The sequence below is a fragment of the Phyllobates terribilis genome, unplaced genomic scaffold (genome assembly GCF_046119375.1).
Source record: "Phyllobates terribilis strain yellow unplaced genomic scaffold, ASM4611937v1 Scaffold_5__5_contigs__length_657084704, whole genome shotgun sequence".
NCBI classification, from domain to species: domain Eukaryota; kingdom Metazoa; phylum Chordata; class Amphibia; order Anura; family Dendrobatidae; genus Phyllobates; species Phyllobates terribilis.
Genome location: NW_027362765.1, coordinates 169,464,699 through 169,482,820, shown reverse-complemented (window position 1 = coordinate 169,482,820; position 18,122 = coordinate 169,464,699). Strand labels below are relative to the sequence as shown.

At 44.2% G+C, this 18,122-nt stretch overlaps 1 protein-coding gene across 2 annotated transcripts in view; it reads right to left on the bottom strand.

The window, feature by feature from the left end:
* Positions 1-10,856, bottom strand: part of IKZF3 (IKAROS family zinc finger 3) — a 120,952-nt gene extending 110,096 nt beyond the window's left edge. For both annotated transcript variants that reach the window (XM_073681107.1, XM_073681109.1), the window contains exon 1: positions 10,725-10,856. In XM_073681107.1, the coding sequence (XP_073537208.1) occupies positions 10,725-10,731 (7 nt within the window). In that variant the 5' untranslated portion in view covers positions 10,732-10,856. The remainder of the gene's footprint in view (positions 1-10,724) is intronic.
* Positions 10,857-18,122: the final 7,266 nt, after the last annotated feature.

Genomic DNA, 18,122 nt, shown 5'->3' with positions numbered 1-18,122 from the left:
AGTTTCGGCTGCTGCTGTTAGAGACAGGTGCCATTTACATAAACAGATGGCATCTACCATGTGTGAATGGAGTTCAACTTCTGAGCCACCTCCACATATGGTGACCCAAGTGCTGATATGCATGTATGTCATTTTGCGCTAAAGGGTTAAAAGTAAAAATCAAATAAAGGCAAATAATTTTTTCTATTAAATCTATTTCACTTTCATAAGACTTGTAGCTAAAATGTCTTCTTTTCAATGGTTTCTTATACACAAAAATAATTAGTTTAGCATATATTATGTGTAAGTAGCGTCACTGGAGAAATGTCAATTTGCAGATCCTTTTAATGCCCCCATAGCCATTAGACTAACATCAGCTGAACCCGCAGATATGGACTGGTTTGATTGACAGTCCAATGTATATGTGAGCCTTTTGACAGGTGATTGTAGGGAAAGTTAAAAGGGTTGTCAACTACTAGGACAACTCCTTTTTGAACCAAATGTTTGGCCCCAATAAAACAAAAAACATACCTCCGGTGCTGGCGCCATTCCCGCGGTGTCGGCACTCGCAGTCTCGGAGCTCTGATGCGGTGGCATTAGCAATGAGGTCGCTGTCTCCGCCTTCGTACGAATTGAACGTGAAGAGGAAGTCAGAGTTCAGCTGCAGCCAGACCTTCCACTTCATGTTCAATCCATAAGTAGGCAGGGACAGTGACACCGGCGCTGATTGGGCGCCGGGCACCACGCGTCATTCCACCGCTCCAGAGCTCCGGGACTGCGAATGCCGACACCACTGGAAAGGCACCGGAGGTGAATATAGGTTTATTAATTTTATCGGGGCCAAACATTTAGTTCAATAAGGGGTTGTCCTTGTAGTGGACATCCCCTTTAAGGATCCAGGATGTTTGAATTTGGACTGCCGATCCTTTTATTCTCTAAAAGGTAAGCCGCCACCAGATATGTCGGGTAGCAACGCTCTCACAAGAGAGAACAAAAAGAGTGCTCGGCAGAGCATGAATTCTTGTTTATGGAGGAATTAAGCGAGATAACTGCCAGCTGATCAGCCGATCCATAATTTGGCCGACAGCTATCTAAAGTGTATATGGGACTTAACAATGCTTCATTTTATCTAACCAAAGACAATGCACAGATTGCTAAGATAATGAATCAATATCCAATCAGAAGGGATATAAAACTGCCCTGACTTTCAATGATCAATGAAACAAATTAGCAATAGTTATGAAAGATCAATGCTTTGTTGTGAGTTTTTTCTGGTGGCCACACAGTTGCCATGTTATGGAAACGTTCCAAAATCAGTTATTTGCTGCCGATGTCAGGAGCTAGACCAGGGAATTAAAGAGAACCTCTCAGTACGATTTTGTAATGTAAAGTGAAGACATGGCTCTGATGGAGGCTGTAATATAGATTACATTGATACCTTTGGTGAAAAAATCTGCTTTGCTCTTCTTTAAACACCATTTGAAGTTTTCTGCCAATTAGATTTTGGTGCACAAGGGCTGAACTGGGCACTAGCTCTTCTCCTCCCTGTGAGTGATTCTTCTGCCTGCCTCTGGACTGTGAATAACCTGCCTCCTCTGTTGAAATCTAAGCAGTGACCTGTCATTCAAAGACCGAACGCAGGCGGAGGGGCTGGGAATCATAGACAAAGAGAAGACCAAATTAGTAGAAAACTTCAAATGCTGATTACTGAAGAACAACAAAGCAGATTTCTTCACCAAAGTTATCAATGTAATCAGTATTACAACGTTATTACAGGCATGCCTTTACATTACAAAATCCTGCCGACGGGGTCTCTTAAAATATAAAAAAGACTAGATGGGGGCCCAATTCTAACGTATCGGGTATTCTAGCATATGTCTCCCGACCCTCCTTTATAATGCCCCATGCAGGAAGTCACATCCCCCCTATATAATACCCCATGCAGGATGTCACTTGTTCCCCCATATAATGCCCCATGTAGGATGTCACCTCTCCCCCCATATAATGGCCCATGCAGGATGTCACCTCTCCCCCCATATAATGCCCCATGCAGGCTGTCACATCCCCCCTATATAATACCCCATGCAGGATGTCACCTCTCCCCCATATAATGCCCCATGTAGGATGTCACCTCTCCCCCCATATAATGGCCCATGCAGGATGTCACCTCTCCCCCCATATAATGCCCCATGCAGGCTGTCACATCCCCCCTATATAATACCCCATGCAGGATGTCACCTCTCCCCCATATAATACCCCATGCAGGATGTCACCTCTCCCCCCATATAATGCCCCATGTAGGATGTCACCTCTCCCCCCATATAATGGCCCATGCAGGATGTCTCCTCTCCCCCCATATAATGCCCCATGCAGGCTGTCACATCCCCCCTATATAATACCCCATGCAGGATGTCCCATCCCGCCATAGTGCCCCATGCAGGTCCCCTATGGCCCCATACAAAAAAAAAAAATCCAATACTCACCTCACTGCTTCTCTGGACTCGAGCGCAGCCGGCATCTTCACGCTGTGCGCTGTGACCGGTCAGGAGAGAGCGCGGTGTAAAGACGTCACCGCGCCCTCTGACCTGAGACGTCACAGAGAATCAGCGGAAGACACAGGAGCTGCTGCGGAGGCACGGGGAGGGGTAAGTATGACGCCGGGTGCCGGAGTCCTGATCGAGTGGGAGGGGGGGGAGAGGTGAGAGGAGGAGAGGAGGGGAGGGGAGAGGAGGGGAGGGGAGGGGTAAGTATGACGCCGGGTGCCGGGGTCCTGATGGAGGGGAGAGGAGAGGAGGGGAGAGGAGGGGAAAGGAGGGGAGGGGCGTCACACTTGTCCTCGGGAGATAAGCGGCCGTAGCCGCTGATCTCCCGACGATAGCCGCATGTAGGTCAGCGGCGCCTGCGGTCGGGGGACTTATGCTGCGAGCAGCCGGCTGCATCGCCGCTGACCTCCGTGCCGCACATGAGCCGCTAACGGCCGCCATGTTTTTCTGAAATGCCGCGTCGCTGATTGGCCGCGGCCGGACCAATCAGCGACCCGGGATTTCCAGGACAGACAGACAGACAGAAAGACAGACAGACGGGATAAGACAATTATATAGATTGTCTGCGATTAATTACGCTACAAAGTGCATAAATACAGTAATCAGTACTGTAATCAGTTTACAGTAATCAGTTTACCCTTCTGACTCATCTCCTCTAACACTTTCCAATTTTGTCCACATGGTTTTTGGTCAGTTTTCTATGAAAATTTCAGGAGGTGCTGCAGTTTTCAAATTTTATACTTTTCATCTATTTCAATTAAACATCATTTCCTCCTAGTACTATAATTGGTCTGTGTGTGGCAGAAGCTATCCAACAAAAGGTGAGATGAGTCAACAAATAGCTATAAGATAATAGAGTACAATACTTATCTATATAAAGGCTCGTTATGCCACTGTAATGTGTCCATGTTCCCCTATTGCCAATAATTTCAGCTCAGCAATAACATCTTGTCGTCTGTCATTTGATCCTTCAGAAGCTTTGACAATGGTCGGTACAGGATGTCACTGCTTCGACCAGAGATTAACTGAGGGACCAGATGAGCGCAAAGAGGCGATGTTTGGTAGGAATTTAAAGCTCAATTCAGACTACAGACCGTGACTTCAGGACTGACCACGAGTCTCCTGACCTAAACTCACCAGCCTCATACATGTCTATGAAATTTGAGTTCAAGTCAGAAGATCCAGAAGGCAGTCCGGAAATCACAATTCATCCTCAGACTGTGATATATGGAAGTCTGAATCTGGCCTTAGGTTAAGTTCACATGAGTATATAGAAAATCTTCCAGTTTTCATCTAGAAGAAATGGACAGTTTTTCATCTGTATTGTCACCCATATGCCATCCGTATGTCTGTTTTTGACATCTCTATGGCATCTGTTTTTATACATCAATAATTAAAAAATTATACAAGGCCAAATAAAATAAAAGAATTGCAATGGATCTATTAAAAACGAATGGTGCTGAATGGTATCCGTTATGTATGCACACCCAAATATACAACCCCCGGCAAAAATTATGGAATCACCGGGCTCGGAGGATGTTCATTCAGTTGTTTAATGTTGTTGAAAAAAAAGCAGATCACAGACATGGCAAAAACTAAAGTCATTTCAAATGGCAACTTTAGGGCTTTAAGAAACACTAAAAGAAATCAAGATAAAAAATGTGGTACTCGGTAAGGGTAAATTTTTTCAGACCAAGCAGTGGGAAAAAATTATGGAATCAGTCAATTCTGAGGAAAAAATTATGGAATCACCCTGTAAATTTTAATTTACAAAACTAACACCTGCATTAAATTAGATCTGCTCGTTAGTCTGCATCTAAAAAGGAGTGATCACACCTTGGAGAGCTGTTGCACCAAGTGGACTGACATGAATCATGGCTCCAACATGAGAGATGTCAATTGAAACAAAGGAGAGGATTATCAAACTCTTAAAAGAATGTAAATCACCACGTAATGTTGCAAAAGATGTTGGTTGTTCACAGTCAGCTGTGTCTAAAATTTGGACCAAATACAAACAACATGGGAAGGTTGTTAAAGGCAAACATACTGGTAGACCAAGGAAGACATGAAAGCGTCAAGACCAGAAACTTAAAGCAATATGTCTCCAAAACAGGAAATGCACAACAAAACAAATGAGGAACGAATGGGAGGAAACTGGAGTCAATATCTGTGACCGAACTGTAAGAAACCGCCTAAAGGAAATGGGATTTACATACAGAAAAGCTAAACAAAAGCCATCATTAACACCTAAACAGAAAAAAAAACAAGGTTACAATGGGCTAAGGAAAAGAAACCATGGACTGTTGATGACTGGATGAAAGTCATATTCAGTGATGAATCGCGAATCTGCATTGGGCAAGGTGATGATGCTGGAACTTTTGTTTGGTGCCATTCCAATGAGATTTATAAAGATGACTACATGAAGAGAACATGCAAATTTCCACAGTCATTGATGATATGGGGCTGCATGTCAGGTACAGGTACTGGGGAGATGGCTGTCATTACATCTTCAATAAATGCCCAAGTTTACATTGATATTTTGGACAGTTTTCTAATCCCATCAATAGAAAGGATGTTTGAGGATGATGACATCATTTTTCATGATGATAATGCATCCTGCCATAGAGCAAAAACTGTGAAAACATTCCTTGAAAGAAGACACATAAGGTCAATGTCATGGCTAGCAAATAGTCCGGCTCTCAATCCAATCTTTGGTGGAAGTTGAAGAAAATGGTCCATGACAAGGCTCCAACCTGCAAAGCTGATCAGGCAACAGCAAACAGAGAAAGTTGGAGCCAGATTGATGAAGAGTACTGTTTGTCACTCATTAAGTTCATGCCTCAGAGACTGCAAGCTGTTATTAAAGCCAGAGGTGGTGCAAGAAAATACTAGAGATGTATTGGAGTGTTCTTTTGTGTGTTTGTTTTTCATGATTCCATAATTTTTTCCTCAGAATTGAGTGATTCCATATTTTTTTCCCTCTGCTTGGTCTGAAAAAATTTACCCTTACCGAGTACCACATTTTTTATCTTGATTTCTTTTAGTGTTTCTTAAAGCCCTAAAGTTGCCATTTGTAATGACTTTAGTTTTGTGCCATGTCTGTGATCTGCTTTTTTTCAACAACTTTAAACAACTGAATGAACATCCTCCGAGCCCGGTGATTCCATAATTTTTGCCGGGGGTTGTATAAGTGAGTCTCATCTAAAAAACTGCTGAGACTAGAATATTCTGCAAGTTTTTTTCAGACCATTGGGCTGTATGGCAAAGTGTTCATGTAAATGAACCCATTAATATTGGTCTATGTGCTGACCATGTGCGGTCTATTTTCCACATGGACAGCAATCAGATTGAAAATGCGAACATACCCTTAGAAGGAGAGCAAATTACCTTTGTAAGACAGCTTTCAGACGTGCATATTTTAGATGAGTCTATAAGGACCTGCCACAGGTTTCCTGAACAGAACTAACAGCCTGATAAATGCCTATGAGGGAGTTAGTTTGGGTCAGGAGACCTGTGGCTGGTCCATACATTGCGGTCTGTATACTTTGCCTGAAATACGGTTGCCTTAAAGCAAACTTACTTTAAGCTATTTGGAGCCTAAAAGCTAATTTAGCTTGTCAGCCTGCTTTAAGTACTGATGTATAAAATAAAATGAGTTTCTTATAATGTCAACCTTTTCCATGCCATTTCACATAGGATTAAGAAAAAATTTGCTATAGGAAGACAACACAAAGAGGCAATAAGTTTATTTAAAATAAATAATAGTAATGATAATTTATCACTAGTTTTTTTTTTATCAAACTGGTTACATGCTTTTTTTTTCTTTTTTAGATTCATCAATATGCTATACGAACTAAAGCGTGGAAAAGACTCATGGTGGTCCAAATACTGTATGGTGGGGCCTCTGCCAAAATTATCTAATTCCAGAAAAATTGCACAATTATGTCAAGAAATTTGAAACACACATGTTTTGCGCGTTTGTTCCAATCCAGAATTAACAGCGCTATAAGAATTTCCTTTATTCAAGAGAATAGTAATTACATCAACTACTTCACATATAAAATGCTACACAGTCTACTTTAGACAGACTCAAAGTGGCTCCTCACCCAAAGGAGCTCACCCACTGCTAAGGAGATTAGGCAATAAAGATTCTCCTTGCGGGGGTTCATACATTGCATATTTCTTTGCCAAATTTCACAGATCCCAATTGCAAACAGTGTAAACAATGAGTAAAATATTCTAGTCAAGTTTAAATTTTTTTCCTGATATATGCCCCCCCTATCTGTTGCTAGGGCTACTTTGTGACATGTATCGGGCAGCATGAAGACCAGGGTGTTTGCATTGTGACAAAGCATCCACTGATTGTTAAAGGGTTGTCCTGGCAGAAACTAAAAGTCTGCTGTCTCTCTATGTGACTGCAAACTGCCAAATCAAAACAGAGTGCGATGTGCACACTATCATAATTCCCCTGTATTTTCCATGTGGATGAGTGGTCAGGTCACCCAAGTATGCAATTTGCATACTTGTGGTCATGTGCCAACTAGACTCACCCGGCTTCTCTCAACAGAAGAGAATTTAAAGCAGCGGGATAAGACTAGTTGGCATTTGACAGCAAGTATGCAAATTATACATATGTGGTCACACAATTGCTCACCTGCACAGGGAATACATGGGAATCGTGACAGTGTGCTCATAATACACTGTCACGATTCGGCAGCTTGCAGTAATTTAGAATGACTGCAGAATTTTTATTTCATGGGATCACATTGTAACCAGCAATCACGTATATCAAACCATATTGGATTTTTTTGTCTGCAGGTCTTTCTCGCATAAGTTTCAATGTTTGTGATATGGATATTTTTTACATACAAATCACAGATATAAAACAGTTGCACAAAAGTAAAATTGCAGAAATATTTTTGCCACAACCTAAGTTGCAGAGTTGCCATGTAGCCCTAGCCTAAAGCTACTGATGTCACTCATTGTCACACACTCAAATCCTAATCAAAATTTGAAAAAAAAAAATAGAAAACATAAAGCACATGCAGATTTCATTACAAATTTGTAGGCTACTTCCACTGAATCTACATTACACAGTGAGTGAACTAAGCACTAAAACACCAAATTAGGGGTGCTTGTATAATGCCAACAAATGTGTGAGCGGTTATTAGCACAATTTTTTTATAGTAGCTAAAAAAAAACTGGACAATCTGTGAATAGAGATGAGTGGATCGATCTGCGGAGAATTGAGTTCAAGTCAAATTTCCTGAAATTCGGGGTTTTATGCGAATTCGAACACTTTGAGATTTGATTTGCGGTTCGCAAAAAAAACTTGTCCGGAACCATTTCCCACAGTGTTGAAGCATCAGAGAGCGAGCAAACGTAATTTTGCATTGCCACACGGATCTCCCTATAATGCCCTGTAGCTGTAACATCTTACGGATTATCATACCTTGTGTAATGGTGGTTAGTATATGGGGCAATACAGATCAGCTATTCCTAGTGGAACACAGTTTGTATGGCAGAGTCATTTTTCATCTCCAGAGTCAATATTGAAATTTGCAAGAATTTATACGCTACAAATCAAATTTCTGGAGAAAATCCGGCGAAGCTGGGGAATTTGAATTTCAAATATCCACTCATCTGTACTTTAAATACTTGTCTGTCTGTCTAGTACAGTGCACATGTTCATGTGCCTCCATAGCTGGATATAGGAGTACCTTTCAGTTAAAGTATCAAAAACATTTTAAAATCCATGCTGCCATTTTCAATTTGATAAAATATAAACAGCGCAATTTGTGCCAAATCTTAATGTGTTCACTTCAACTCCGACATTCCATATTTGTCAAATGTCTTACCACAATGATAAATTTGGTGCGAATTACACCAGCACAAATTTGATGCAAATTTAACCGTGGCAGTCCACTTGTCAAAGTTATATATGAGCCTGAAACCAATGTGTCAAATGTCGCAAGTCATTGCAAAGGTATTTTGCACAGATTGCAAATTTTTATGCTAGGTAAATATGGTTGCAACATTAATGTACTTGTGCCTCACCTTTTTTTAAAACAGCAATGACCCTTCTGGAATATACTCCTTTTATGCAGACAAAATCTTAACTATGTCGTACTTCACATCTAAAGCTTAATCACGCATTGCTTCTTGTCATTTAAAATTTTTGATGTACTGTAGGTATTAAAAAAATTTTAAGTAATGGCCCAACACATTGATACATTTTGCTCAGGCATTTACAATTGAATGTAGCAATTTGTGCAAAAAATTTGGTACAAGTGCAATGATAATATAATTTTTAGCTAATGTCCAAAAATGGCAGATTTGTAGTGGAGTGACACACAGAAAATCCATATATTACTTATTATCTTTTGTATCTACCAAGTATCTCACCCGTTACAATTGCAAAGGATGAAATCAAGAGCAAATACACAGTTAAATCTGCAGGAAACATACTGTACATCTGAACATTTACCCTCAGATAGCCTTTCCATGACTGACATTTACAGTTTAGGGGTGTAGGTGTGTGTCACGTTATTTTTTTACTACAAAATCTTGCCATGAAGCCCACGCTAAGTCATGCCAGGCACATATAGCAGAGGTTTGGGGGTTTTTTTGCAAGTGACAAAACTAGCACAGATGTAACCTTTCGTTTATTTTGTTATTATGCAATTTGAGCAAAATTCCAGTTCCCACATTGTGCACTCCAACATAAGCTACTTGCCTTAAATTCACACGTGTTTGATCCGAGATGACTATATATGCCTTGGTTTTCATATTGAAATGTCATCTTTCAGACCAATGTCCCTGTTATTCCACGTTTATGATGTTTGTCTTATCTGACCATGTCTGGCTATGATGAGATCGTATCAGTATTTGGTCAGTATTTTTTCTCAGGAGTGGGTGATAAATTCAGAATTGGTGACTTGTTTCTATTATACCTTTTCTCTGATTGTTCCTCACCTGGTTTTGGCTCTTACTCCTGAGAAAAAATACTGACCGGATACTGACCAAATACTGATAGTATTATAGAAGTTCTGACTCTTTCCATGTACAACAGAAGTAATAAATGTGGAAATCACAGCTGAATTTTCTTTCTGGTTGTTTTCAAGTAAATTTTCAAAGTCACTCAAGCCAAACAACACAGGAGTACCCCAGATTAGTCAGAAATGTGTCTAACTTATGGCAATTTGGTCATTCAGAAAATCGATGACTGAAATCTCTAGTGTATAAGGGGCTAAAGCATGTGTAGCTTGTCTAGACAAAGAGGTTAATTGAATAAGTTCTTATTCTGTAATTAGACTTTTTAGAAATAAATATTTTTAATATAGAAGTTTAGAAAGAATTATGTTTAGTATAACCATTGTATTGTTAGTACAATACACTGAACATGAAAATTGAGAAGCATTCGTTATAGCCCCTGTGACACATGGTACTGTACACGTCATAAATATGTCTGGATGTTCTATATATTCTGCCGTATATCTATTAACCTAAAACCATTATCAATGTATTTTATAATTTGATCAGGAAAATACTTGAAGAGTAACTGCACTGTCAGAGAAATGCTGAGATGTCTTAGAGGCACGTCAGAAGTCTTCATTGGTGGAGGACTAGGTGCTGGGACCAACACTAATCACAAAAACGAAGGGGTAGAAGCTCTCAGCAGTGCCTTTCTCCTCCATGACTAAAGACAGTTTTCAGCTAACTCAGGCAAGTTGGGCCCTGCTGAGAATTTCGGCCTTAGTGATTGCGTGGGGGGGGTCGGACCGCCACCAACCATAATGTTTCACCTGTCAATTGTTTAGTGAAAGTGCAGTCACTCTTCAAGAACATCAATACAACAGAAAAAATTAAGCCTGTAAAAATATCAAACCACATAATTGGTTATTCAGGGTTTCTTTTTTAAACTTTTAAGCATTAGAAAGAAACTATAGAATAAATAAAAAACGCTTATTGGCATAGTCTGATTTTAATAGTGCTTTACACACGGCTAGTAAATTTTAATTTCCTTTTATTTATTTATTTTGTTTACTCACAAATCTAAACATTGCACTCAAATCATTATACATTTTTGTTTTTTCAAATATTCATTTTAATTTCAGGATAAGATTTTTTTCTAACCTTATATCATAGTATTTTGGAGACATAAGCAGAAAAGCTATGATGCTCCCATCTCCACCTCCTCACCTGTCATCCTGAGCTTGTTCCCTCAGTTTCCCTCCCAGTGCTCTCGGCTCCACGTGTTTCTTCGCCTTCTGCTGCGCAGTCTCCAAGTAGCAGACAAGCAGGAGACTCCAAGTAACAAGCAGGTTTCCGGGGAAAGGTGGGGGTTGGAGGGATGTGGCGTCATGATGTCACATGCTGGGGGGCAGGATTGTGGTTGTGGTGGTTAAGTAGTCTCTGATCTTCCACTATATAACCTGTCACAGAACAGGCGACACTAACCTACAGAGCCGCTGATATAAAGTATGAGTCATCAGACAATTGTACCAGGCATGAGAACTACTGATCTGGATCAGTATAAAAGTAGCAAAAGACAAAGCATTTTTGTCTCTAAAAAAAAAATCTGATTTTTTTTTTTTTTGCAATCCAATTGCATTTCGGAAAGCAAGTACATGTGTGTGCATCATAGGAAACCAAGTGATACATACACATATGCCTCTCCATGGCTTTTCATGCACTTTTTTTTATTCGATTGCAGCGTTCTTGTACAACAAATGTGAAAGCATTAGAGCAAATCATTTATTATCAAAATACTAGTATGTCTCAGTAGACCTCTATAATATGTAAAATTATTGTGGCACCCCAGAGGGTCTGGTTGCCACAGTGGTATTGCCTCCCTTAAAAGAGGTAATACCATGTCTAGAGGCAAGTGGGTGTTTCCTGGTCAGGAACCTAATACATGCAACACCTCCTGCTCCAGACCAGAAAGGGGAGGATCCTGCCCTACATAACAGGATCTGGAGGCGGGGGTTAGTTCGGTCTGTGTGAGGAGTCGAGTTGTGGACACGAAGGAGCAAGGAGACAGGGACTGGAGCTGGAGATAGTTCGTCCTGGCCAGTATACACAGAGTACCGGACACCGGAGTCCGAGGCTGTGGGACCCTTCAAACCCAGCAGCAGATACCTCAGGGCAGGAGATTGCAGGTCTCCTGGCCCCATCAGAAGCCCGGAGGCTCAGTAGCACAAAGGGACCAGTACCGCCACAGAGGAGCGAAGAATCCACAAGGCCCAAGTTGCCAGCCATACGGGTGAGCACAGCACGTTACACTCAGGGACGTGGGCTACAACACAGCTATAAGCAGGATAGCCAAAGAGCATAGTAAGAACGACAGGCCTACAACTCCACCTGGCCAGGGGGACTCTATGCTTGCTCCCAGACCGACCGGACCCTTATTACTAGCAAGTACTCCCGTTGGGGCCTGTATAATTGCCAAGAGTAAAGACCCTGGGACTGCACTATCTGACTCTGTGTCATTACTGACTACCTGCACCATAACCACCATCATCTACACTCGCTGCCCTGGAGCTACACTCTTCCTGTGGGGAGTTACACTACCTTAGCTGCTATACCACCAGCTTCAGAGCACTGTTCCGCAGCGGCGGTTCCTATTGACCGCATTCCACAGGTGGCGTAGTCGAACATCATATAAACCTATACATAAACTACCCTTAGATTGACCATTTGGGTCACGGACCGAGTCACCGCCATGGTGACTACAACCCCCAGCATCTACAGGCCTGGCTCCGGGTATCCCACGGCCCAGGGGGCGCGTCATTATCATACAAAGTAACAACTCCAAAAACAGCCCGGAATGGTGGAATTTAATGAGCCGTTGTGATAATAAATCGAATCCATACAAGAATTGCTCAAAGTAAAAAAAAAGTGGAATAAACTCACCAAGTATTGGACCGTTCCAGGCGCAAAGCAGGGAGGAAAGTCAGTGTTCCTGTTAGGCCTTGATTATACCGACACTTTCTCTGTTCACATCATAGTTTAGCTCTCACTTTTACAAGGATAGTACTTCCAAGCTGATCATTAAATTAACACGATATGTCCCTACCAAGTGCTGACGTGTTTCAACCTGGCTAATACAGTGGGGAAAATAAGTATTTGATCCCTTGCTGTTTTTGTAAGTTTGCCCACTGACAAAGACATGAACAGTCTATAATTTTAAGGGTAGGTTAATTTTAACATTGAGAAATAGAATATCCAAAAACAAAATCAAGAAAATCACATTGTATAAATTAGATAGTTTTTTTGCATTTTGCAGTGAGAAATAAGTATTTGATCCCCTACAGACCATTATGAGTTCTGGCTCCTATAGACCAGTTAGACGCTCCTAATCAACTCGTTACCTGCATTAAAGACAGCTGTCTTACATAGTCACCTGTATAAAAGACTCCTGTCCACAGACTCAATCAGTCAGACTCTAACCTCTACAACATGTGCAAGACCAAAGAGCATTCTAAGGATGTCAGGGACAAGATCATAGACCTGCACAAAGCTGGAATGGGCCACAAAACCATAAGTAAGACGCTGGGTGAGAAGGAGACAACTGTTGGTGCAATAGTAAGAAAATGGAAGAAATACAAAATGGCTGTCAATCGACATTGATCTGGGGCACCATGAAAAATCTCACTTTGTGGGGTATCCTTGATCATAAGGAAGGTGAGAGATTTGCCTAAAACTACATGGGGGGAACTTGTTAATGATCTCAAGGCAGCTGAGACCACAGTCACCAAGAAAACCATTGATAACACATTACGTCTTAAAGGTTTAAAATCTTGCAGTGCCCGCAAGGTCCCCCTGCTCAAGAAGGCACATGTGCAGGCCCGTCTGAAATTTGCCAATGAACACCTGGATGATTCTGTGAGTTATTGGGAGAAGGTGCTGTGGTCAGATAAGCAAAAATTGAGCTCTTTAGCATTAACTCAACTCGCTGTGTTTGGAGGAAGAAGAAGGATGAGTACAACCTTAAGAACATTGTCCTAACCATGAGGCATGGTGGGGGAACCATTAAACTTTGGGGGTGCTTTTCTGCAAAGGGGACATGATGACTGCACCGTACTGAAGGGAAGATGGATGGGGTCATGTATCGTGAAATTTTGGCCAACAACCTCCTTCCCTCAGTAAGAGAATTGAAGATGGGTCGTGGCTGGGTCTTCCAGCAAGACAATGACCCAAAACATACAGCCAAGGCAACAGAGGAGTGGCTCAAAAAGAAGCACAGTAAGGTCATGGAGTGGCCTAGCCAGTCTCCAGACCTTAATCCCATAGAAAACTTATGGAGGGAGTTGAAGCTCCGAGTTGCCAAGTGACAGCCTCAAAATCGTAATGATTTAGAGATGATCTGCAAAGAGGAGTGGACCAAAATTCCTCCTGACATGTGCGCAAACCTCATCATCAACTACAAAAAACATCTGACTGCTTTGCTTGCCAACAAGAGTTTTGCTACCAAGTATTAAGTGTTGTTTGCCAGAGGGATCAAACACTTATTTCTCACTGCAAAATGTTTATCTAATTTATACAATGTGATTTTCTTGATTTTTTTTTGGATATTCTATCACTCAATGTTAAAATTAACCTACTATTAAAATTATAGACTGTTCATGTCTTTGTCAGTGGGCAAACTTACAAAAACAGCAGGGGATCAAATAATTATTTCTCCCACTGTATACTGTAATGTACTGTGTGTACAGTACTCATCATGGAGTCTATAGCTGCATTAGGGACATGGCTAAATGGCCTAATGTGTGTTATGGGGGGTAACTGACATATAAGTATCCCAGATTGATAAGCAACAGCCTGTCACAATGTGACTCATGAGATCAGCACCCCAACTAGCAAAGCTAAGTATATATTATGTTTGTGCACTACCTTCAGTGCTGCAAACCACCCGGTATACATGGTAACTAGTGTTGAGCGAGCACTAAAATCCTCGGGTGCTCAAAGCTCGGCCCAAGCTCGCCGTGATACTCGGGTGCTCGACCCAAGCAACAAGCCCAATGTTAGTCTATGGGAGACTCGAACATTTTTGCGGCGGCACCCCCGGCAGTCTGTAGAAAGCCTAAAAAGTGCCCAAAACGATAGTGACAGTGCTCAAATGACATGGGAACAGCATGGGGATCGCCCCAGGAAGCATTTCTGACCCCCAGGTCACTGTTGTCAACAACGTGTTCAGAGGTATTAAGCCACTTTTACAGGCTGATAATAAAATGTTCAAAAACGAAAGTGAAACTTTTTTCCTGTGAAATATGTGAAGGAATTTCTTTTCCAGGGTAAAGACTTGTGTATAAGGTAAAATAAATAACCAAAAACAAAAATACTCCTTCACCTTGGGCTATGTTCACAAGTAGCATTTTTTATGCGTTTTTGCACTTTTGTATTGTTTTCAACTGTGACAAATGCATTCACCGGGAAATATCATTTTAACATTTTACAACCTTATCTGGCCATGTGCTGTGTGACACATGCATACAGTGCTGAAAAGACATGAGGACAGCATGGGGAAGACCCCTGGAAGCATCTCTGACTCCCATGTCACTGCCTAAAAGTGTGCCCATCAGAAGTGATCCTTGCCGCATCAGAAGATGCAGACTTGCAACTATCCCCGTGCAAGTCCTTGTCCCAGGGCAGTGTTCAATTGTACCTCCCCCATTCCTTGCAATGCAAGCGCAAATATGCAGCCAACCACCCACCCCCAGGCTGCAATACCATACTGCTAGCTTGCACTTGAAATGGGGCCTTTTAGTTTTGAGGAGGCCAAAGCTGGCCACTACCTCATGGCTGCTTCGGCAGCGAGGTATCAATACTCAGTCCCCAGCCGCTCGGCGGCCGGGTGTCCACGCTCGTTCCCCAGCCGCCTGGTGGCGGCCGGGTGTCCATAAACAGTCCCCAGCCGCCCCGATTTCTCCGCGGAACATCCACACAGACTTTTCTTAGACTGGCCTGCTTTAGGGCAGCATTGGACGAGCCCACCAGAGAACCCGACTCCTCCGGTGGGCCCTGGCTTCTCTATCAGGGGAGTTGTTTGTGCCAAGGTGAGGAGCATGATGATGATAGAAGTTAGCATCTGCTTTGTTTTCTTGGAATGCAAGCGTAAGTGTGCAACCTGACACCCACCCACCCCCAGGCTGCAATACCATATTGCTAGCTTGCTTGCACTTGAAATTGGGCCTTTTAGGCATGTGGAGGCAGACGCCGGCCACCATGTCATGGCTGCGTCGGCGGCCCTTTTATCCATACTCAGTCCCCAGCTGCCCGGTGGCCGGGTGTCCACGCTCAGTCCCCAGCCACCAGAGGGCGGCCGGGTGTCCACACTCGGTCCCCAGCCGCCCCGCGGCCGGGTGTCCACACACGGTTCCTAGCGCCCCGATTTCTCCGCGGAACATCCCCACACACTTTTCTTAGACTGGCCTGCTTTTGGGCAGCATTGGACGAGCCCACCAGAGAACCTGACTCCTCCGGTGGGCCCTGGCTTCTCCATCAGGGGAGTTGAGAGTGCCAAGGTGAGGAGCATGATGAGGATGATAGAAGTTAGCATCTGCTTTGTTTTCAAGGAATACAAATGTGGCACCCCAGGGGTCTGGTTTCCACAGTAACAGCAATGTTATGTCTGAGAGCAGGTGGGAGGTCTCTTGGTCAGGAATCCTATGCATGCCACACCTCCTGCCCAGTCCTGGGAGGGGAAGAACTTCCCCTGTATAAACCTGGGGCTGGGGCAGGGTTAGAGAGTTGAGAGGGAGAGTTCAGCCAGGAGGGCTGACAGGGAGCTGTGGCCCCGGCTGGGCCCAGCTCCTGGGCCATGCCAGAAGTAGAGACCGAGAAGAGAAGCAGCTATGGGAAGAAACAACAGGAGCTCTGTGGGAGCAGTGTTACAAGGAGTCAGGGGCTGGCAGCTGCAGAGCTCGCCCTGACTGAGAAGATTTCTTACCGGACCCGGAGTCCGAGGCTGTGGGGACTAACTCCTACCCAGCAGCAGAATCCGTCAGGCAGGGGATTTCAGGTCCTCTGGCCAAGAAACCCGAAGGCACGGTCACACGCATGGGACCAGCACCGCCGTCGTGGAGCGGAAGCTACTAGAAGGCCCCGAGTCACCGGCCATACGGGTGAGCACCACACGGTACACTCAGGGACGTGGGCTACTTATACTCGCTTCTAGCAAGGTAGCCAGAAGAGTATCGTTAGTTTGGGAGGCCTACAACTCCGCCTGGCCAGGGGAGATCCCATCTGCTCAAGGACTGACCAGGCCCCAACCGCTAGCCAGTACTCCGGGAGGGTCTATCCTTGTCACCAGTAAAGACCCTGAACTACACCGCATCGTCTCTGAGTGGTTCCTGCTACCCCCATCATCCACGTCGGCTGCCCTGAGGCCATACCCCTCCCGTTGGGGGTTATACTATCACGCTGCACAATCCTACCACCGGCCTCAGCGGTCTGCCCTGCAGCAGCAGCTCCTTAGCTGTACTCAACGGGTGGCGTAGTCGTCCAACATCTACCGCTAATACAGCGCCACTTAGTCTGACTCCCTGGGCACGGACCGGATCACCGCCACGAGACTACAACCCTCAAGAGATCCGGCTCCGGGTAAGCTCCCGCGTGCGCAACGCAGCGCGACACAGGCCCAGGGGCGCGTCAACTTTTGGCGTAGTCGGCAGGATTCCGTGCCCGCAACTACCGGGTACTGCGTGCCTGAAAAAAAAAAAAAAAAAAACTTTTAAACTTACCATCGGTGAAGATTCCCGCTATCCGGCGCCATCTTCAGCCTTCTTCCCGCCATCGGTGGAGTTTTCCTGCCATCCGGCGCCATCTTCAGCCTTCTTCCCGCCATACGTGGAGTTTTCCCGCCATTGGACGCCATCTTGAGGACGCCGCGCGGGAAGAAGAGGGGCGTGGACTCCGAAAGCGCGCGAGAACTGAAGCCCCGCCTCACGTCCGGACGTTGCGTGAGGTCCTGGAAGGAGCCCAGCAGACGCCGACGTCACAGGAGCGCGACGGAAGGTCCTCAACCCTGACGATCCACTGCGGAGCCGCGGCCTACGGAAGAGGATCATCGCAAGGTAGGCCACGGTCCGCTATGGGGGAGAAGGATGCCGGATACGGAGGAGAGCTTCACCGCTTCAACCCCCGCCAGCGCCACCGCTGTTGCGGTCATGCCTTTCACCATGCCCTATATCCCGGGGGCAGCCTGGCTACCCCAGTACTCAGGGGAGTCACATACCCTGCATGACTTTAGAGAAAAGCTGGATAGCCTCTTCCAGGTGTACCCCCTCACAGAGGAGCAAAAAGTGAGCATCCTGGTGGCCCAATTAACCGGGGCAGCCCAAAGGGAGGTAAAGTCCTGGCCACCTGGGAGGAGGACTGTCGCAGAGATACTAACCCAGCTAACCGAGGAGGAGCTGCAGTACTACCAATACGAGGAAAGCCAAGAGGACCCGGACGGGTCTGAGGACTACCCTCAGGAGGGAGCACAAAGAGGACATAGCTACTGAAGGGAAGTAGCGTGAATAAAGAGCTGTAAATAGTTACCCATAAGGGTACAAGGACTGCTGTTAATTAAAATATGGTCCCCGTTGGGATTAG